This window comes from Agelaius phoeniceus, chromosome 5, assembly GCF_051311805.1.
Source record: "Agelaius phoeniceus isolate bAgePho1 chromosome 5, bAgePho1.hap1, whole genome shotgun sequence".
In the NCBI taxonomy this organism is placed as follows: domain Eukaryota; kingdom Metazoa; phylum Chordata; class Aves; order Passeriformes; family Icteridae; genus Agelaius; species Agelaius phoeniceus.
Genome location: NC_135269.1, coordinates 22,363,749 through 22,385,673, shown reverse-complemented (window position 1 = coordinate 22,385,673; position 21,925 = coordinate 22,363,749). Strand labels below are relative to the sequence as shown.

The 21,925-nt window shown below is 43.4% G+C and overlaps 1 protein-coding gene across 15 annotated transcripts in view; it reads left to right on the top strand.

Annotated features, from left to right (window-relative positions):
- Positions 1-21,925, top strand: part of RBFOX2 (RNA binding fox-1 homolog 2) — a 171,060-nt gene that overhangs the window by 36,359 nt on the left and 112,776 nt on the right. Inside the window, exon 1 of one of the 15 annotated variants that reach the window (XM_077178529.1) lies at positions 8,956-9,065. The exons of 13 other annotated variants lie outside the window; for them this stretch is intronic. In XM_077178529.1, coding sequence (XP_077034644.1) covers positions 9,024-9,065 — 42 coding nt within the window. In that variant the 5' untranslated portion in view covers positions 8,956-9,023. Of the gene's footprint in view, positions 1-8,955; positions 9,066-20,740; positions 20,771-21,925 lie in introns of those variants that run through there. One more of the 15 variants, XM_077178532.1, reaches the window with a different exon arrangement.

Genomic DNA, 21,925 nt, shown 5'->3' with positions numbered 1-21,925 from the left:
CTTTAATACTCTCAGGTACTGCTATATAAAGAAAGTGATTTTCATCATCTCTTGATGAGGTCTGGGTATATGTAATAACAGCTTAATGGGAGATGTTTTTAGGAAGGAAGTGCAGCATAGTGCAGCCTCAGCAACTGAAGAGCTTAAATCTTTGGTGCTTGGTATGCGAGTATGAGTTTATAGGAGGAAATTATTCAGAATGTCTTCTGGGATATATTAAACTGTTAACTAGCACAAATAAATACTACACACTAGGATGCTGTGAGAGTTGTGTTCCTATGCTGTCCAGGCTAAGTGAGGTAAGCTAGGCTGTGAGGCAGAGCCAGTCAGATCCTTAAAGTGGCTCATATCTTTTGGCTTTCCCATTCTAGTAGCACCTTCTGTACGTTATTTTGGTGCTTCACTTTACCTACTTGTTTAGAGGTGTTTTGATACCTACCAGTGCATCCCACTTCACAGGTTTCCTCTTTTTCATCCCATAAAAACTCTTCTGATTTGAATGTCCAGAACTATTATTGCTGGCAGATTGCTAGATCAGCATAGATGGGCATGGGAAGGTATACTACAGCCAGGATGTGAAATGAGAATTACAGCTTGGGCAGCCCTGGGGAGCTCTATATGGGTGAGCACGGGGGGTAATGAATGCTAGCAAGTGTGTATGTATTTCACGTGGCAGATAGCTTTTTCTTGGAGGACAAACAGCTGCAGTTTAACTTGTGTGCTTTCATTTAGAAAATGCTTGTAAAAATATTTTTTGGCTGTTTTTTGTTTAATTTGGTTTTTCTACCTGCTCTCTATGACATTTTTGATCCGTAGTAAGTATTTGTCCTTCTGTCTTGCTTGTGTCCCTGAAGCAGCTTAAATTCAGATCTGGTTTTCACTAATGAGGTTTCAAGGCTTTTAGCTAATCTGATTGCGAGCCTTTAACTTGATAGCAGCAGAAAAAGAAGTCTTCTGTTGCCACAGGCTGGGGCTGGCATGGGAGATCAGCAATGGCTGATCCATCACCTGCTTTTTTGCATTGGGAAAGGAGGAAGTGATGTGGGAATATGTGTAGGGGTCCTAACCTTGTAACAAAGTAATTATGAGATACAGGAGCAATTGTGTTGGATTTCCTCAAACTAGGAGCTGGATTTGAGCTGGTGAGGGTAAGTCAGTGTATCGTGCTCGTCCCCATTGCACTACTTTACCGTAAGTATTTGTACTGTGGTTTTTTTCCCCACACTGTTTTCTTAAGGAGAAGTAACAAAGCAGAACTCATTTTTAGGGTTTTTCATCCTGTGACCACAGTAGTCAAATTCTGCTCTTTCTTTCACTTTATGTAGCATCCTACTCCTCCTTCATTTGTTTGAATGCCTTTTTCATTCCTTCAGGCTCTGAATGCTGTTAAATTGCTGGCTGCAAACCTTTCACTGTGCTGTTTTTACACCCTCTAGTGGTTAAATCATACCCAGATGTTCCAGATTATTGGAGTTTTTATTCCTGCCAGTGGAAATGTGTGATTGCTTTGAGTCCTCACTTTGGCCACTTGGGAATGCTTAGGTCTCAAGAAGAGAGTTTATTTTGTATCTTTTCCCACGTATTGAAGCATTCTGTTGTCACCATGCATGAGCAGCAGTACTGAAACAAATGAGATGGGGTTCATGTTGAGGCTCTTTCTCACAGAATTCTGGTGTTGTGTGATTGCTTTATGATAACCCAAAGCTCTGGGTGGTTGTGCAGCCCCCTTGTTCCTCCTCTGCCCCATCAGAGGGCCAACTTGCTGGACTTTTTGTGGTCATAGGACCCGGGGAGCATGTGTGCTAAATCATTATTGTATAAGTTTGCCTAAAAAGGTGCTTTCTGTTTCTAGTATTGCACTACTAGATCTATGTTACACTCCTGTAAGGAGCTGGAGAGCTCTCTGAGACTGTTCTCAGAATTCAGGGTTTGCTCTGTGGGTGCCTAATGGCCATTCAGGAATGGCAGGATACCCTTTCTTTTCCCAGAGCTAGGCTGATGGCAGGGACAAAGCCCGTGGTAAAGGGAAAATGACAGAACATTGGTGTAACATAGTGTAACATTGCTAACTGAGATGAGAACTAGGTCTTTTGGTGAGGAGAGCTTATTCCCTCGGGACTATTCAGTTTTTCAGCCCTCTGTTAGGTCTGCCAACAAAATGGTATTTCTCTTTTTGTAATGTAAGCACCTGCCTAAAATGCAGTGAACCAAGACTTCTTTGCTTCATTTCCCGGGCTGTGACAAACAGCTCTGAGGTACTTTGAGCTAGTCTCAACATGGAAAATGACTGGTACAGCTACACTGATACAGCTTTTACATACAGACAAACTCATCAAGAATACATATTCTTCTTCCAGAAGGCTGTTGCATGCTGACTGTGCCAGCTCATTTTATATATAGCCAAGGCCTATATTATATTGCTCTAGTGCTTTTCATGTCCAAGTGTATTAGACATGATGTCTGAGATTTGTTAGAGTGCCGAATACTGGCACTTCCATGGCAGAATTTGGCAGCTGCACAGAATAATTTTGTTCCCCAACAGGAAGCAAAATGAGCAAGAACACCTTGTTTAGCTGCCACTAAAGGGAAGAGAGGAGGAGAGAGAGTTTATGGAAGCAGGAGGTAATTGCACACACCAGAACTGGGTCAGGATGTTAGAGCTATTATACCTCTTCTGTTATGGAAAGTGATCCTCAGCTATCACAACGGGTTAGGATATTGGTTTGAAGCCTCTTTTAAAAGCTTGTACTTCCCTAAGTACAATTCTTAAATCAAACTGAACCATTGGCTTGGTGCTAATGTGGTGGAAACATCGTTACCTATCACAAGTGACATTTCCTTCAACAGCTTAATTTCAGTGTCTGATTTTCCATCTGAGCACTTGCTAGGCCTGACCTCTTGTTCTCCTGTATGTAGATGAGGCTGCAGCCCAAGGTAGTGGCTGCCTATGGCAACTGCTAGGAACAGCTTTATCAGTATCCTCTCAGTTTTGAGTTCAAGCTTAAGGTGAAATGCTGTTAAATCCTCTCCAATTGTCAGCCTTTCCCCTGGCTCTTCACTCCGTTGCTGCATTGGAATATCTGACGGGGCATCGCCGGCTCCAGGCGGATGTGAGCGCTGCCTTCTCTGGGCCACAGGCTGGTGAGGGGAAAATGAACAGCAGTGGTGGCAGCCTGTGAGAACAGGAAGCCTCCCCGTTGCTTTTTTCCCTCCCTGTTTGTTTTCTTTGCCCAGTCCTTCTGATGTGGGGAGTTTGGCAAGGAAGACCTTCATCCTGAGATGTGAAGGGTGTGTGAGAGCTCTCATGGGGAGGCAGGACAGCAGGTCACTGGGCTTCCTGTTGGAGCTGGCTGCACAGAGGCACTGCTGCTCATTGGTGGTCTCTTGGCAGCAAACAGCAAGGATCTCCACACAGAATTCAGAGGGGGAAACCTGTCCTCTCTCATTTGTGTGGTCTGAGACTCCTTTACCTATCTTTTCTTCTTCTCCATTATGTGGATGAAGTGTGAATTTGGGAATATTGCCACAACTTGATTAGCAGCTAAGTGGCACAGCATTCATTAGTATATCCACCCAAAAAAAATCTCTTGATTTAGTACCAACAGACTTGAGATGCTCTTGCCATGAAGCAAACAAAAATGTCATCCTGGAGGAAAATGGTTTGGTCACTTGTTTGTTTTCACTTGTACCATAATAGCACCAACTCACAGTCTCTAGTGCCCTGCTTGGTCATCTTTGAAACAAAGACTCACTGTCTCAAAGTTCAAATCTAAGTAGTCTTCCTGAAAAGTTTTAGTTTTTAATTTGCTTTCCTCCTAGTAACTGACCATGAAAATAAAACCTCCAGTATGTATGTTATGTGGCTCTGTAACCTGTGAGGTGGTGGCAGGGAAGTGTAAAGTTATTCAGGAGCTAGAAAGGAGCATGATTTGTGTGGTTTTGGGTTGTTTGTTTCTTACACTCTCCGTTTGAAAAGTGTATTTAATACAAATTATTAAACTCAGGGGCAGAGAGAGGTTCTAGAGAGGCTCATATAAAGTCTTAACACCTTACTCTGTGAGTAAATAGCCAGGACAAAGATCAGGAAGCTTCTGAGATCCTCCAAGTAAAATGGAGAAGACCAGGCTTGGTGTTCCTGGTAGTTTTAAGGAGTCCCTCTTGGCTTGAAAGCAATTAACCTGAAATCTGGGATGGGACCAAGCTAATGAGGGAAAACTACACTAAGCACTTTGCTTAGGTTTAAAATTAGGTGGACTGGGGTAAGTCTGCCAAATCTGCTATGTCCTGGCTCCTACAGCCCCTCTTCAGGCAAGCAATGAAGTGTTTCTACACTGTACTGGACAGGACTGAAGGGATATTCTACTACTGATTTACCTGCAGTATCCCATAGAAAATGAGCTTCATTTCAGAGAATGTAGTCTGGGCAAAAATGTCCAATGTATTCAGGAGGTGAGAAGCATCTCTGAGGTGGCTGCACACAAAGGGGTTCAAGAGTGTGTAGGGGGAGAACTGCTGGGATGTTACTGCATCATGAAGCTATGAAGAGTTTGGGCCAGTTCAGATGTGCTTATGGAAAGCCATTTAACATTGCAGGAGGGAAGGAACCTGAGAAGTCCTTTACCAGATTGCATCCCACGCTGCTTAAAACTCACAGTACTTTCAGAAGGTAAAAACGTGTTGAGAGAGTGAAGAGAGTTAAAAAAATGTAAATTGTGGTTTGTGAGAAGGAAGATAGAGAACAGAATGTTTAGCTAAAAACTGAAGGAGGAGTTGGTTACAGATTGAAGTTTAAACAATTAAGGATGAGTTGGAAAAGCAAGATCTACTGAGATTGATCTGGTGATGCATCTCCCCTGAATCCAGAACTGTCTTGGTCAGGCACTTGCTAGATCACTTGAAGCATGAAGAAGTGGTTCCTTGTTTTCTCATGCCAGACTATATCCCTAAGATGCTGCAAGAAGGGGGATTAAAAGGGGGTTAAAAAAGTTATAAGGGGGATTAAAAATGTTGTAAGACACAAACCACCAAATAGCTTAGCTTGTTATAAACCTTCTGAAATTTCACTCTGAACCAAGTCTCTGTGCTTGTATTAGCCACATTTCCCCAAATCTCTCCTTTCCTTTGTTTAGCTGATTTCCTAGCATCAAACCTCTTAAAGAATACAGGAAGCACAATGTCTTGCAGTTGACATGAGTCTTGCAAGTAGATCACTCTGGCTGTATATTTATTCCCCTCTTCCCTCATGTCTGCTGCCTTTCTGATCTCTGAATACAAGGCACAGAATCCTTTCCTTACAGAGCCCTGAATACCTTCCAGAAACATATCTAGCAAACTCCATTGCCAGTGCATGCCTTTCTCATAATCAATAACAAAAGATAATAAGTAACCACGTGAAAAAAGTTGTAAGAGAAGAAATAGTTAAGAAGTGCACCTAATTCAGGTACATGGGAAGACTTCCTCGAAGTAAGCTCCTTAAGACCTATAAACAGCTTCTCAAGGGAAGTAACAAATACCTTGCTGATGAATAGTCTGGCCAAAGCTCTGGGGTTGTAAGGCGTTGGCAGGAAATGGGCTTGCATGATGTAATACAAATTCCTTTCATGTTTGAGTCCTCTGATTCAAGCAATTTCTCATCTCTGCTTAAGGGTTAAGGAGAGGAGATGTGAGTCATCCTTGGGAGATACCAGGAGACCACTTTTTCTCCTGTGGTGACCATATGAGTGTTATTCCATGTCTTATCCTGGAGATTCCCAAGCCCCTCAGTTCCTTTGGCAAGAGGGACAGCATCTTGTTTAGATTTTCCCTTTTGAATGATTACGCCAGAGTATGGCATGTGTGTTAGAAGTAGTCGGGATCAGTTGTAGGACTAAAACCAAATGGTGCAGAGAAAATGGCCTGTTGATAGCTATGATATCCTATGGAGGGCATGAAAGCAGCTATTCCGGGTCAGACAGAAGGTCTCTGCCTTCCAGTGTTCTGGCTTTGACAGTGTCTAATAGCAAGTACTTAAAACAGAGGGAGCAGCGCCAAGATTTGGGGATACTTCCCCTCTGCTGTGCTCTTGAAGCAATCCTGTGGCTTTGGGATTTCCTGGCTATAGATTTTTATTCTTTTTTAAAGTCACCTGTGATAGATTTTTTTCTTTATTGAATTTCTCTAAATGGTTTTGGAGCCTGCCTAAACCTTTGGCATCCACAGCATCCTGTGGCAACAGCTGCCTACTTTAGGTGTTTTTTATGGGGGAAAAGTTCTTCTGTACATCACTAACTTAAAATTGAGGTGGTTTTAAAGCTCTTGGATGAGGGGAAGTTGGGGTCCTCAGCATATACATATCTATCTATCTATCTAGATATATATATAGATATATAAATGATTTTTTTAAAACCGCTTGAATAATACCTGTGCAGCTGTTATTTCTAGGTACCCAGAGGTACCGCAGCGCATTGCTGTCGGACAGCCCGTGCTCTTGGGAGCCAGGGCTCTGTGCTGTGCGGTGCCCCGCGGGGCCGGGCGGCGCTGGCGCTGCGCTGCCGGGAGAGGGCTCTGTGCCGTGCCGTGCCGTGCCGTGCCGTGCCGTGCCAGGGGGGTGCCCCGCGGGGCCGGGCGGCGCTGGCGCTGCGCTGCCGGGAGAGGGCAGCCGGCGCACGGCCAGCCCAGCGCTGCCCGGCCCGGCTCGGCCCGGCCCGGGCCCGCCGCCTCGGGTTGCACAGCACAGCCCGCCGCACGGACACGGGGGCTCGGCCTCTGGCGTCCCGCAAGGCTCTGGGGGTGATTCCTCATAGGTGCTGCTGGAGCGGCTCTTCTGGGCGAGGGAAGTAGTGTTTAGAGGGGTGGGGAGAGGGCAGCCCCTTCGTGCGTCCTGTCCCACCGTTTGGTTCGCTGAAGAATCACAGTGGAAAAGGTTTCCACAAAAGCCTTTAATCTGTGAGCAGGGGCAGATCCAGGAGGGTCGTTGGAGGAGGAGTGCTCATAATAGCCTTCCTCTAGAGGGGAGCCTAAGCAGGCACTCTCCAGGCTTTCCTGGCTTGAGCAGAATCCTGGCCCGAGCTGGTTTCTTCCAGAGGGAGGGGTGCTGCCCAGCACTGCTGGCACTGTGAAAGTTGGTCCCTCCTTTGGGCATGCAGAGCCTGTGCTTCCGTGGTGGGGTTTCCCCAGCGTGTATTCTGCACATCATGAAATCGCACAGCTTTCAAGTGAATGAAGAGCATGTGCGTGAATAAATATTATTCTTGCATCTTAATTTTTTTAAAGGTGCTTAGAGATCCCAAGAAATTCAATTGGTCAGCGCAGTTACAGAATGTGGAAAGATGCTGGGAAAGATCAGATGCTTATGGTCAGATCCTTTACTAAAGGAAATTAAGCCAACAGCAGACATACATTGCTAATTTTTAAGGGCTAATCATGTCAGATCAATTTTGTTTTTTTGTTTGACATGGCAGCAGGCCTGGCAGACAGAGAAAGCTACTGGCTTTGGACATAGTCCCACATGACCTTTACATAAACTAGACAAATGAAAGGTGAAATTAAGAAGGGGCTGAACACCTCATTGGAAAACCGTATGTGGAACAATTATATCATGCTTTTCTGTGTGTGTGTGTCTGATCTGGAGTCTTAACGTGGTCTGGCTTGCCTGCTCTGCTGTTCTCTAGTGCTCATCAAAATTGAGGGTAATAAAACAGTGACTGAACATATGTATGTGCAGGGCCTGGCAGCCTTTGGAAGATAGGATTAGAAATTGGAAAGATCACCGTAAATTCCAGAAATGCCCTGAAATCCAACAATATGAAATTAAATAAAACCAAGCAGTATTAACAAAAGGAACTGTTTATGCAGTATAAAATGGAGGCTAACTGGCTAAGCAGTAATATCCAAGGAAAGATCTGGGGTAATAGGAGATAACAAACTGAGTATGTGGTGCTGGTTTTTGTAATCTTGAAAACCTGGAATGCATTTCCAGGTGTGTCAAGTAAACTGCAGAAGACAGTTATTCTTTGCAGCTTAATACAGCAAGTGGAGCACTGTGCCTACTTGTACGCACTTCAGGACATTACACAGGTGAAATCTAGAAAATGTCCAGGGAAGACCAAGAAAAGGAGGCTCAGGGAGCCTGACATAATAGGAAAATACCAAGCTTGTTCCTTCTTTTAAAATGGACAGAATAGACAATATGGAGGATTGGGATTGATTATTTACTATGTCCATTGAAGACAGCTTAATTGGTATCAAGAAAGGCTTAAATTGGATATTGTGGAGTAAACCAACATTTTCTGATTCAATGTAGTGAAGTAGTGGAAGGGTAATTTAGGGGATCAGAGTTCCAGTTTCTAGGAGTCTGTAATAACAAGTTAGGAAATTCCTGATGGACGTTGGTCTAAACATACTCTACTCTGTGCTGTCCCTGAGCATGGAGGACCTCTTGACTCCCCTGTCCTGCATTTGTGTTATTTTGTGACAGTTAAAAGCCAATTGTTAGCACTGACATTATTCCACAGCCACATGACTGGTCTTTCTCTGTTTTTTTTTTTTGGGATTTTTTTTTTTTTTTTTTGTGTGTGTGTTTAAATTGTAAGATAGGAGGTTCCTCTGCTCCTATATGATCTTGAAAGTGCCCAAGATCCTTTCTTTGTAACAGCTGCCTCAGCTCTGTTTCTTCCTGAGCATCCTTATTACTCAAATAGTATGGGGTATTCAGCATCTCTGAGTCAGTCCTTCATTTTGTCTTAGTAATATCTGCTGTGTATGGACCTTGGACTGGTCTGATGTTTTGATTTCCCTGTAAGCTCTCTGGTCAGATTTCCATTATGAATGTATTTAGAAGAGAGATCGTTATTATTATTTTTCTTTAATCAACATAAACAAACCTGTCCTTGCTACCGTACTTGCATGAAGAAAGGACTGAGAGGACTGAGGAGGAGCATTTGCTCAGGCTGGGCAGGGAGCGTGCCTCTGCCTGCCTGCGGCTGGGATCTGCACCTCTGTGCCTTACACCAAGTCCGGCACAGCTTCAGCGGGACCCCGAGTAAATGAACAGGATTGCTCTCTGTTCTGCTGGCTTCTCCTGCATGGTGAGTGAGCAGCTCTGCATTGCCTGGGGAAGGATGCTGTGTGCAAGCAGCCTACCTCAGCCAGCTACGCAGATGCTCCCGAGACTACCTGGTGGATGGAAGATGGTTTCATTCTTCTTAGTATTAAGGGAGAGGTATTTCCAGCAGTAGCATAATGTTGCTCAGAGTAGGCATTTGCCAGATGGTTTCAGCTCCCCCGAGGTTTTGGGATGTGAAAGGGAAGGGTCCAGGAACACACTTCTGATTCATTCCATTAGTAGATTAATCGGCACTGTCCTGGCTTAATAAGTCTCTTAGATTTCCCAGTGGAAATGGCACATGTAATTCTGCCCAGGTCACGCTCTGCACCCCTGCGTTGGAGCTTTCACAGCAAGATGCTGTGCTGCCGCAGGCAACATCTGCAAAGCAAGACTGGGAGTGGGAGGGGGCAGGTTTTCTGGTGGAGGGAGAGGTGAGAAAAATCTTTTTAGTAGAAACTGTTAAATAATGCCTGTGGGAGTGAAATAGGTTGTGAGAATCTGCTTGAATTCTGCATTTTGGTGGGGACATACTTAAAAAATATTGGAGTGATAATTTGATGTTAGGAGGCTTTTTTCCCCCCTTCCCCCCTTCCATTCTGTATTAATTGCCAGCTAGATTGCATTTTCCAGGAAGTCTGTGATTAGAGGACAAGGGTGCTCTTCCTGATAAAGGTCAGAGGCTGCTGTCTCCAGAGGCTGTTGATAAAATGATGAGATCTGTCTCATGGATTTTAACTGAAAACCTCAGCAGATGCTGTGCTGCTGTTTACCTGGGGGTGAGGGCAGGCAGTCCCCCATGACCCGTCTCTTCCCACCTCTGTTTCCAAAGGCCAGCCAATTGTTCAGTGCATTTAGTTGCTGCTGCTGCCCACACGAGAGGTTTGTAGCTCATGGAGTTTTAGGAGGAATCTGTGGTTTTAACACTTGCTGCCTTTGGATTTCAACAAACTGCACTCTGATGTCACAGCAGCATCAAGCTGGCTTGCTGCCAGGCCCTATAAAGATTTAGCAATAGGATTGCATCTCATGAGACCCACTGAAATTCCTTTGCAGATGGATTTTGTTGAGGAGACACTTCAGGTACTACCAGCAAACACGTCTTCGTGTTTTCTGGTCCATTGTTCCTGCTGCTACACCTGGAGAGCATGGGCTACCCTTTCTTACAGGTCAGGAGGACAGCAGCGGCTTACATTGACAACAATTTGATCCTCATCTTTATTTCTAGGGCACCTGTCACCCTGGCTCCTTGCCATGGTCTCTCTAAGCTAAAACAGTGCTGCTCATTTCCAAGTGCTTGGAGAACAACATCTTGTTTTCCAACCATTTATGGCAGCTAGCTCCGATCCTTTGCGGGGTCTGGAGGAAGACTGACAGGGGCCAAAGGAGTAAATGTCATGAGACTCGAGCTTTCTGTTGAAAGCTGAGATAGAGATATTTTACATCCCGTGGTATATGTAGCCGGATTTAGGCTCCTTGGTATTTCCAGTAGAATGGCATTTCAGAACTGGGAGCTGAACTCTTGACAGCAGCGTTGTCCCCAGTTGCTGTCAACTTCACCCCAGACAGAGAACTGCTGTTTTTCTCGAGCAGCTGCTGCTGCAGAGCAGAGTACGGGAAAAATGATCGTCACTGAAATAATTTGAAATAGACAGATAGAGCCAGCCATCTGAATTTTACTCAAGAATTAATCTAATCACTGTGTAATATGTTCTTACTGGTTTATGCTACCTAAAGGGCAAAGTTAACTACATTAAGCACAATTTGGAGCATTTGATTTCCTTCAGACTTAGACTTTGGATACAGCTGACTATCTGTGTACGAATTTCGAGGTTTCTGGGCATCTCTAATCCAGTTTGTAGTGACATTACCATTAGATAACCATAGAAAGGCCTTTATCTGAAAGGGAAACTGCATTCTTCAGGTCGCACAAGGATGAAAAAAGATTGTTCTGGTCACTGTTGCTTTCTGGAAATTTGGGAACAGGGAACAATTTAATATATTGTTGCTTTGTTATCCAAGTGTGTAGTTTCTCTAGCAGTTACAATACTTATCAGATGGCATGGTTACACTTCAGAGCTTAAATCTGGATTCAGATAAAATAAGACTATATTGCATAGAACCTAGGACACAATAAATGCATGTGTTGACTAGCCATAGTTACTTCAAACCATTCATTTCATCTAAACTAAGTGAGTTGCTACTCATTCTGTCTGTCTTTATTAGAAAGGGATTGGAAGAATAAGGAGGCTGCAATTAATACCTAATGCAAGAGTCTGATTTTGCCAGGATTTGATCAGAAAATGCAACAGAATGGAATTCACAGTACTTTTTCTTTGGGTGTGGGGTTTTTAGGTTTGCTTTTTGTTATGGTTGCCTGTCAGAGAAAGAAGGGAAGGTGGATGAGCCTTAATGTGAGGTGTTTGAAGGTCACAGTATGTGACCTCACAGACTGCAGTGATGCTGAATATCAGATCTATAGCCAGTCTGCTCCTACAAAAGCCAAAATCCTCCTGATTCAAGTACAATCATTGACACAAATGCCAGGTTGTTGGGACATCCCATGTGACAAAATGTGAGTGTTTTCAGTACTCAGTGCATGTGAGATCTGTTAAATCATAGGTAGGTATCTATCTGTATGCCTCTTGGAAGTTCCATGTTAAGTGTATAGACTGAAAAGACTTTGAAGAATAGATTCTCTCTTGTTTATAAAGTGGGAGACCAGTAGTGCAGTCAGTCTTTACACACACACGCTTTTCTAAATAGTCTTAAGCTCATAGCTCCCCTAGGGACGAGTCAGATGGAGGGAACTGTTTGCTGCAGCCATGAGAGTAATCCAGCTAGATGGTGGTGGCACAGGTATAGTTAAAGAGTGCTTTGCTCAGAATGAGATCAGAAACAGAATTGCATTTCTGACAACTGACCTTTGCTGATCATTGTGAATTGAAGTTGGGGATATTATATTCTATAACTAAAATTTTCCGGTGGCTTTTCTGTCATCTCAAAATCTTTCTCTGTTTTATATCTATTTATACCTCTTTTCTTATGCTTTATTAATGCCTTTTACATTTGAACAATCTGCTATTCCTTTATGTGGCTTGACAACTGCCAATACCCCTGTTGAAATATTTTGCTTTTAGTTCTGCTAATGGCGATTTTGCCTGGGTTTTCTTACTCCCGTTATGTAATGGAAATATCTGCAGTCCTTAACACGTGTGTTTGGTCTCTTTCCACCCACCCATACTTATCACAGGTTGTGTTCCACCAAAGTCTTTTAGCAATTGGGTTTTGTTGTTTTTCAGGAGATGTCATTCAGTGTTTATTGGTGTTAGCTCTTCATTAGCTGCAGTAATTCCTTTCTTCTTTGCTGATTATATCCTTGTGCTATTTCCCACGCTGAAGCCTTATTTCAGGCATTCAGCTATTTTGTCTTCATTAGGTACATAAGGCTGCTAGGGAAAGTCATGGATTTTTCTTCTTCTTAGAGGGTCAAATGAAAGAACGTTATTTGAATAAAAGAGAAATAAGAAATAAGGTATCTGTGACGATAAGGATAAAAAAATGGGCAGATTGTAGTATTTGTTAGCTGATTTCTTCCCTCTCATAGGTGTATTTACAGTTTACTTTAAGGATTTATTAGTCTTTGAGTCTCTAAGTTTAAGAGAATGCATTTTATACCCTTAAAAAGGGACATTAAAACCCAGTTTTCAACCCAAGCAATAAAGGATAGAATTTTATTCCTCTCTCTAGCAACTTTACTATCCCAGGATTTGTAAACTGCTTTCTAAGCCATAGTAAATTAGATCCCAGCAGTACAGGGCCTCTGTAGATAAATATAGTAGCCATTATACCTTGATATAGTCATATTGCCTAGGAAAATACTACTGTTATTGAAAAGGAATTTGCTCAGGGCAAGAAGGTATCCATTACTTCCTGAATAACTCACTAACATTGTTAACCTTCCTTTGCACAAACAAGCCAGAAGGAGTCCCTTTCTGCAGGATGGTATTACTCTCCATCTGTATTCCCATTTATTATCAACAGACCTAAGCCAAAGTTTCAGCATATTAGTAAATGCCCCTGTGGTCCAGGCAAGAGAGCTATGCTCTGTCTTCTCCTTTACCTTCTGTTGCAATACTTTCATCTTCATACCCTTTCTTAATTTCTGGCATGTTGCTGCGCTGATTAATCGCTGATGCAGTGCAGCCACTTGACATGGTAAACACAGAGACAAAAAAAATGGGGCAATGGTGCTGCAGCTTGATTGATAAGGTTTTGGAAGCAGTTTCCTTCTTGCTACCTGAAGTCTCACACCTTGAATTGGATGCCATCAGCTTCAGTTCATCCTTTGGTATAACTTCCTCTGTGGACTATGAAGAGATGAGTTGTTGATGTAGGAGCTGAGCTGATTTTTTTTTTTTTTGGGTTTATGACTTCCTCTTCAGAATCCACAGCCACAGAAACACCCTGTTTAACACTGACAAGTCTAGGGCAGAGAGAATCTTTCTGCCTTTTATCAGTTCAATTGGATATTGTACTCCTGATTTGACACTAAAAATAGACTTCTGTTGGAATTTGATGCTGTGTAATAGCTTTCTGCTACTCCATGGAAAAACTGAAGGGAGATCAACTTTTTTCCCTTTATGAAGGTATTAAGGCAGTTATTAACTAACTGAGCTTTAAAAAAGTTATGTTTAAATACCAGAGTTGGAGCTTACTCTGTTACCCTCTTACAAGTACCTAAGTATATTTGCTCTGTGCCAGTTCAGTGTGGACTTCAGACTAGATCCTTGTGTGATAGAATGCAGAAGAAACAGCCTGAAAATCAGGCCTAGGGTGGCAACACAGCAACAGAGAAGCTTTTTCTTCTGTAGATGTTCAGCCAGCTAGATTCTCCTCAGAAGATATTGGAGGATTGCAGACTTCACTCCTGATCCACCACAGTAAGGCTGACAGGTATAATTCATGGAAATTCCCACTTGGCTGCCCAACTCATGTTTGCTATATCCTGGGAGTGGCTGCATAGTCATTCTGTTTCTGCAAATGAATGCCCAAACTGGAGCTGTGAGAATTCCTTACATCTAAATGTTTGCATGCTCTTCAGTGTTTAACTTTGAATTCTCTGGCTTCACAATTTAGTTTTGTTCATGTGGGTGTTCTTGGTTTTAATTTAAAAGTGTATTTTTGGGAACATGTTTTCAGTGAAGTACCTTTCCTAGTTACTAAGCTTTTTTCTCTTGAAGAATTGGCAGTGCCTTCCTGAATGGTGCTCTTGAGCATAGTTGTGAGGAGAGGAAAATCCCAAACAAACTCGAAAAAGCTTTTAGTGGTATCCATTTCTTTTTTTTTAACCTTATGTACTTGAATGATAAGCCTATGAATTGAGATCTCCTGAAGTTTATTTAAGGACTTAAATTTAACTACTGTGATAAGTCAGTAGCAGGACAGTCCTTAAAAATTGTTGGGTTTGTTTGCATGTCAGGGTGTTTTATTGTTTCAGGCTTTCTGCTTTTTGTGGAAGATGAACTAGCCTTTGATAGGTTGCTTTAAATAAGTAATCTCTTTTCTGAAGCCTCTTGTTGTACCATACATGCAGAAGAGAAAACAGGGAATCCAGTTTTCAGTAATGAAATGGGTTGCTCTATAACAAAATGTTGGATTTTTTCTTGTAATATGCCAGTGTTTGGCTTATTTGCTTGGCAAAACATCTGAGAGGAATTGTGGTCTTTTTCTGGATGATTTATTGTATGCACTTTGTATTCTTGCTTCCTTTCATAAACAGGATAATGCAGAGTGAGGCTTCCTGTAGTCCTTTTGGATGCTGAGAGGAAATCTACCTTGTGTCTCAGAAATTGTGATAATCACAGATAATCCAGCATCCTGAGCAGAGGCAGTCTCACAAATGAGCAGTACTCTGCCGCCAGGGTAGTCTCCAGTGGCACCCAAAGGAGCAAACTGACCTCAAAGAAGATCCTCTTATCTCCATAGGAACTGCATGTGTGCCCAAGGCTGCCTTCTGTGCCTCTCCCCAGATAGCTTCCAGCCCCATCTCTAATCTTCTTTCAAAAAACCAAAACAAACCCCAAATAAAAATCAACCAATCCAACCAAATAAAACCCCCCAAGACACAAGGGATGCCCAAACCCAGGACTAGCAGAGGTCTGATTCCCCTGTTCTCTCCCTGGGATCTTCTGCTGGAGTCAGATAAGCCATGGAAAGCAGCCACTGAATTGGAGAAATTTCCCTCTAGATGCTGTAGAGCATGTTGCTGTTCCAGTCTCAAGTCAGACCTTTTGTAGATGGTTCTTGAAATGTTTGCTGTGGTAGGACAATGATTGAGTCTTCATCCTCGGTCTGAATCCAGCTTCTGCATAAAATGTGGACACAGTGTGGCTTTTGGCTGTGAGGAGCTGCTTTCCTTCAGTTTGAAATTAAATTTCCCTGTTCAGCCTTCTGCAGTCTCATTCCTTTAGCAGTAGTGCTGCTTTCCTGATGGAGTCTTCTGGTATGATGGGGGCTGGCCAAACTCAGCGAGCAGCAGCAAGGCTTTAATAATAATGGGCTGCAAGAAACACCTGCATTTGGTGTTGCCATTGCATCACAGTGTGCTTTTGGCCTTATGGCAGGTTTAATGTTAGTGCTTGTAGTTAGGGCTTATTAGAGCTCAAAGTGCAGGTGATGCAGTTCAAAGCAGACTGCAGAGTGTCCACATTTCAATATGTCCACAGCTGTAGTACAGTTAAAACCCACTTGTTATCTGGTTGCATCCCTTTTGTTTGCAAGCTTGAGCTAGATAAGAGAGCCACAGAGCTGTTGGGTAGCTGTTGGAACATCTTCCTTAGTTACTGTTGGAATGGAAGGCATTTTGTTATCACAGACTGCAACAGCTGACTTTTCTCCAAATATAGAACAGAAATACGTATTGAATGCTTTGGCTCTTCCTTCAGTATTGGGAATGTTTCTACCTTTTCCCCATAGTAGCGGATCAATGCAGTTGCTGGGGTTTCTATTCTTGAGAAGCTTTAAAAACACATTATCATCTTCCAGCTCTGACTATGGATTTTACCTCCTGTCACTAGGATTCCCTTGTAAATTTTATTTTTTCCCTTTCTAATTTCCTTTCTATTTTCTTCTCTCAGCTTTTCTTTTTTTTCACTTGCTAGCATATATACAAGTGTTCAAGTGCGGGGATGTGACAGGGAAGCCCGAAAAGCAATCTGTCTGTCTAGGAAAAATGTGCCACTGTACCTCTGGTCCCACTCAAGTGCTGAGTATGTATGTAGGTGCATTGGTTTGGTCTCTATTCTCCTTGCACATATCCAGATGCAATTGTCACAATCACTTTAACTAAGCTACCGCCAATTTATATTTTTACAATTGATTGCTCTTTTCTGTCAAGATGGCATCTAATATGGACTTACTCATTTTCAATGTAACACTTCATGAACTAAGAAATTGTTTTCTCTAATTTAGCAATCTGGAGGGTGTTCTTTGATACCAGCCCCCCTATGCCTCCTGCAACTGTTGTCGCATTAGAAATTCCAGCTGATCAGATGGGATTTTCCCTGTGTTATGAAGAGGTGCTCATCTAGCCACTCATCCTGTGTGCTATCTAATATGATTTCAGTGGCGTGTAGCAGACACACCAGCTCGTACCATTTCTTGAGCTTTATCTGCTAGAATGTTAATCCACGAGCATTTGAAATCATACACCTCTGAGACACAGTCAGCTAGAAACAGATAACAACTCTTTGAAACTGTGCCGTGCCCATTCCCTGCTTGCCCACTCAGATCTTTCCTAAATAGGCTAGAACTTTCTGTAAATTATTTTTTAAGCATTTGTCTTATTTGAAACTTATATGCCAGCAGTATACTTGGGTTGAGCCTATGCACATAACTGAGTGGTCACAATAATTCTTGTATGTAATTAAAGCTTTTGATACTGGTACAGAAACAGGTAGATTTTTTTTTTCATTTTTCCCAGTGTCTCTTATTTTTCCAAATTTCTTTATACAATATTAAATAGGTGGTTACTTGCTCCCTTTTTTCTCTTTCCCCTTTTGTTACTTGCTAAGATCTTCCTTACTTCTCTAACAAGCATTAAAGTCTTTGCAGACTGCTTTCTTCCCCTTTCACTTTGATTTACACAACAGCCTCCCATCACAGAAGAGGGACCAGTGTTTCACTAAGCTACAGTTCTCTGAACATTTTTCTCATAGCTTGGTATATATTAATTTTAAAATCTTTTCCTTTCTACTTTTAATCCTGCTTGAGACATGAAAGATCCCTAAGAGATAATGTGTATTTCCACACACAGCAGACTTTACAAGCTCCCTGACACTTATCCTGTAAACTACTGTTGTTAGGATTATGGCAAAACATTTGTAGGGGATCCTAGCTACCTGTATCAGAAGCCTGTCTTAGTCATGTCTGTCTTTGATTTTCTGGAATAAGATGCATTGATGTACTGTTGTCCTCTTGCTCCTTAGAGAATATTTTGTGTTCTTTTAGAAGAAATTTTTCAGAAAGAAATGTCTTGTATGGATACTCTTTATATACCAGCTAATGTAGTTGAAAAATCTGAAAAAAAGCATAATGATGACCTAGAATGAAGAATGAACAACATCTAGTTGTTCCTTGCCTCCCCCAATTGTATCAGCCAAGCCAAATCTTTTTCTTGCTTGTAATCTGAGGCTAAAATGGCACTGCTACCAGTTCTGCAGCTGTGGATAGTCGTGGGCATGTGCTTCACGCTTGTTGTGTTGATTTGAACCTCTGGGCAGCAGCAGCTCTCTTGAAGCAGGGTGGTGGTGCCTCTCAAGTCCTCCCACAGCCTCATTTCCTCACCTGCTGGGTACTCCTCTCACTGCTTGAGAATATTGGGTGTAGAGAAACCTGCTCTTGCAGTTCATCAAACAGGGTTCCTGCTCCAGGACAAAGGCATTACATCACCAGAAGTCTGCTGCTCTCAGTAATCTTTCTGTGTGCCTTCCATGGGGAGGTGATGGCCTTGTAGCTATAGTGGCAAATAAATTTTGAGGTGGTATTTAGATGGTTCAAGGAGGGTTCACGGGTCTTGTTTTGATTTGGAGCTGAATGTGACCTGCACAATGTGGAATTGCTGGGATGATTTGTAACAAGCCTCAGTTATTGAAATTAATGAGTAGGCTTATTCTGAAAGTTTTTATTTTCTTTCCCAGAAGGTGGCCTATAGGATGAGAGCTTGGGGAAGAAGGGGAAGAATTTTTTTCCTTTTTGTTTCTTTTTCTATGTTTTTAATTAGGGGCATTTTTAATAAATCTTCAGCTTAGTTTTAAGACTCATCTTTTTCGAGTCTTTTATATGAACTAGGATTTATTTGGGTTTTTTACCTGGTCCATGTGTCTTCTCACTTTTTCCCCTACACACAAGGAATCTCAGCTTTCATTTAAATGACCATAAGATCATTTTTGAATTGTGATTCTGGAGCAGAAGAAAACCTTGAAAATGCCATCAAGGTTATCTGGTGCAGAAATGTCTGCTTCAGTCTGCAGGCTGGCTGAACTAGTTGCTGCTGCTGGTGTGACCCTACTTCAGAGATGTTAACAGAAGCGTCTAATCGTGATGCAAATGTCAGCGTTGCTGCTGTTTCGCTCCTCTCAGAGCCTTTGAGAACAGGTTTTTGGATCACATGCTTCACTCTTTGGAGACTGTGGGGCATAGGCTTTAGTGCAGTAAGTGATTTTTAGGAACATTGCTTTTCACCCTCTCAACCTGACCCATTGTGCCAAAAGGTGAGAGCAGATGGGAGACCTGAGCAATGCCATAATGGAACAACCCTGTGCAATCCCAGCTTTCTGGAGGAGCTCTTGCTCCTTTCCCTAAGCTGCAGGGCTTGGGTTTTCTGGGCTGGAAAGTAGTGTTGTCTTGCTTGTCTTTAACCAGCAGATCCCTATTGACTGCTTCCTGGTAATGGGAATAAGCCTTTTCTCCAGGTTTCTATGTGGGACTGCACTGACAGTTATGTATTTATTTCCTTTATTGCCATCCCACGTGCTCAGGGTCTGTTCCTGGGACACGCCTGCCCTGGGGTGTGTCTGTGGCTTGCTGAAGGTGAGGGGAGCCTGGGGAGTGTGGAGCACATCTCGGGTGTCTGGGCTGGCTGTGACAGGGGGCCCATCCATTGGTCACCCCATGTCAACAGGGCCTTGTGTGGAGCCCGACACGTGCTTTGCTCCAAGCCCCCTGGATTGCATTTAAGTAATCTGTAAGTAGAGGAAGCAGAGGTGATATGTGGAATAGCACAATTTCTATATCTTTAGCTGAGATAAAAATATTTCTTCAAAACTCATTTCCAAGGAGACCAGTACCTCAATGAAAACACTTTTTTTTTTACTTTTTTTTTTTTTTCCCCATTTGAGATGAGGCCATATTTAACTTAGCATTTGGAAGCAAGGGAAGTCAATTCTTCATTTTGAGCTGGGAAGGGAAGGGGGCGAGAAACCCGTTTTCCTAGTTTGGAAGAGCGGTTTAACTGATTAATGAGATGCGAGGTGACACTCATCCTGTGGCATCGCGCACGGGGGATGGGACGAGGATTTGCTCGTGCGGGGAAGGGCTTGCTGGTGCTTGTCGAGGGAACTGGGACGAGTGTCTTTCGCTCAGCGCGCCTTTCCTGGGGCTGCCGCCCCACCAGCAGAGCTTTGCAGTCCTGAAATTGGAGCAGGCTGGGAGCACAGGGCTGTGAGGGCACTTGCCCCAGTCAGACTTAGGGGGGAAGCTGCCTCCAGGCAAGTGGGAACCCGATACACTCTGAGGAACCGGAGCCAGCTGCTGCTTTCCCTCTAGCAGTATGCAAGTCTGTAAAACACTCATGTGGAGCCACCTGCGAAAGCAGATTAACCCCTTTATCTGTGTCGCTTCTCTTCCCCAGCTCATGCCGGCAGTGGTTGCTCTTCCTGAGGGAGCTCCAGGGCTGGCACACACGGATTTTCTCCTTAGCTTCAGGATCCCTGTAGTTATGCCCCTTGATGCCTGTCAGTGGTTAATGATTAAATACAGCTACTGAATTGTGACCGAATTTGGGGTGTTGACTAAGGGGGTAGATGAAGATGTGCAGAACCTGCCTATGGCACCCTGCGTGGCTCCTGCATCTACGGATGATTTCTGGAGGAACAATTAGTGGGTGGGGGGGAATGGGTCCTCACCCCCAGTGACCTTGGAGGACAAGGTTTTTCTCTGCTTCATTCACGGCTACAGTTCCCTTTTCTAAAGTAAGCGCTCTCCAGCACTGGAAGCCGGGCTGCATTTATTACTAACCCCACCCATCCCTGCCTATTGCAAGAATCTTGTGAGGCTGAGATTGTGTTTTTAGAAGCAGAATGACAGAGAGAAATTCCCTGGAGGCGAATGCAGAGTGTGTGCTGTGCACGCCAGTACAGACACACGGGGCTGGGAACTCCCAGGGAGAGATTAAGTGCGAGAGAAGAGCGCAGAACAGCCAGAGCTGGAAGAGGGGGGTGGAGGAGGCGAGACGCTTTCTAAGCCTCAAACTGAGCCGTTTGGATTTTTTTTCTTTAAGAAAAAAAACAAAAAAAAACCACCCTCGACCAACCTCGGTCTCGTCAGTCTTACTGAAGTGCCTCTTGTGTTGCCGGATCATCTCACTGCTGGGTTTGAAGGACCCAGGCTAACATGATGTACCTCTGGGTGAGTAGGAAGCGTGTGTGAGGGCTTGCACACTTTGCACATATAAGGAATGGAAAGCTGAAGGACTCTGCACTAACGTGAGCGGCCTTCACTGTTGGGCTTAGCTCTGTGCAGCCTCTACTCACTGTGGGCTAGTTTTCCCTTTGAAAAAAATAATATTTTGAGCAAGTACTATTAACTGGGTATCAAGCAGGCTTTTCCTGTGGTTATAAGTGCCTCTAGAGAGAACAGTTTTGGGCAGGTGCCTTGGAGACAAAATTTTTGGTATAATGCTGCTCACTCTCTGCCAACTGAGAGACCTGTGTGTGTATATATAATTTTTTTTATGCATAAAGCTGTTCCCATGTGCCTCTGCTTTATGGGATTTTTAGTGTTACTGAGAGACATCCCAGGTAGTGAAGGAGTGCTGCTGAAAGGGATCTGTAAGTCTCAGAAGGCTAGGAGAGGAGCAGGAAGGGTTTAGATAGTTTTGCAGTTTGGGACTTTGAGGATGGGGGGAGAAACTCTTTTGAGAAAAGCTGGATGCAAGCTTGTTTTTCCAGAAGTGGCGCAGTTACTCAAGTTTCTGGTGGAGTATGGAAAATGTCAGGAAAAAAAAATATGTAAAGTGTTATATAGATCCAGCAAGCAAAGTAATAGCTTATACAAAGGCATATATATTTTCAGCCTTTGAGCAAGGACTGGAATTTCCACTGGAGCAGTCAGCTTTTGGACTGCTCAGTCATCAACGTATAGTTTGTCTGCTCCCGGGCACCCTTGAGATCAGCAGTTTGCCCTTGGGTTTCCTTACCCTGATATGTGAGGTAAAGAATAGTTGGGTCCCAAGTTTTTGGTTTGATTTGTTTTGTTTGGTTTTTTTTTTTTTTAAACCCTTGTTTGTAACTCAGAATGAGAGGGTTCTCTCTGCCTCTGGCTGCTTTGAGTCCGGCCCCCCATCACTCCCAGGAACAAACACTGGTTTATTTTAGCAACAAAGCAAGCCTTGGAACCCAGGCAGAAGGATTTGACTTCCCTCCTTTGCACATACACACACTATCTTTGTTGCAGGGTAACCTGATTCTTCACAGGGGTATGCACACTTGCCTGGTTTCATCCAGCAGGCCCTGCTGGCTGGCACGTCCACCTTCTGCACTCAGCCCCTGGTCACAGCCTGGT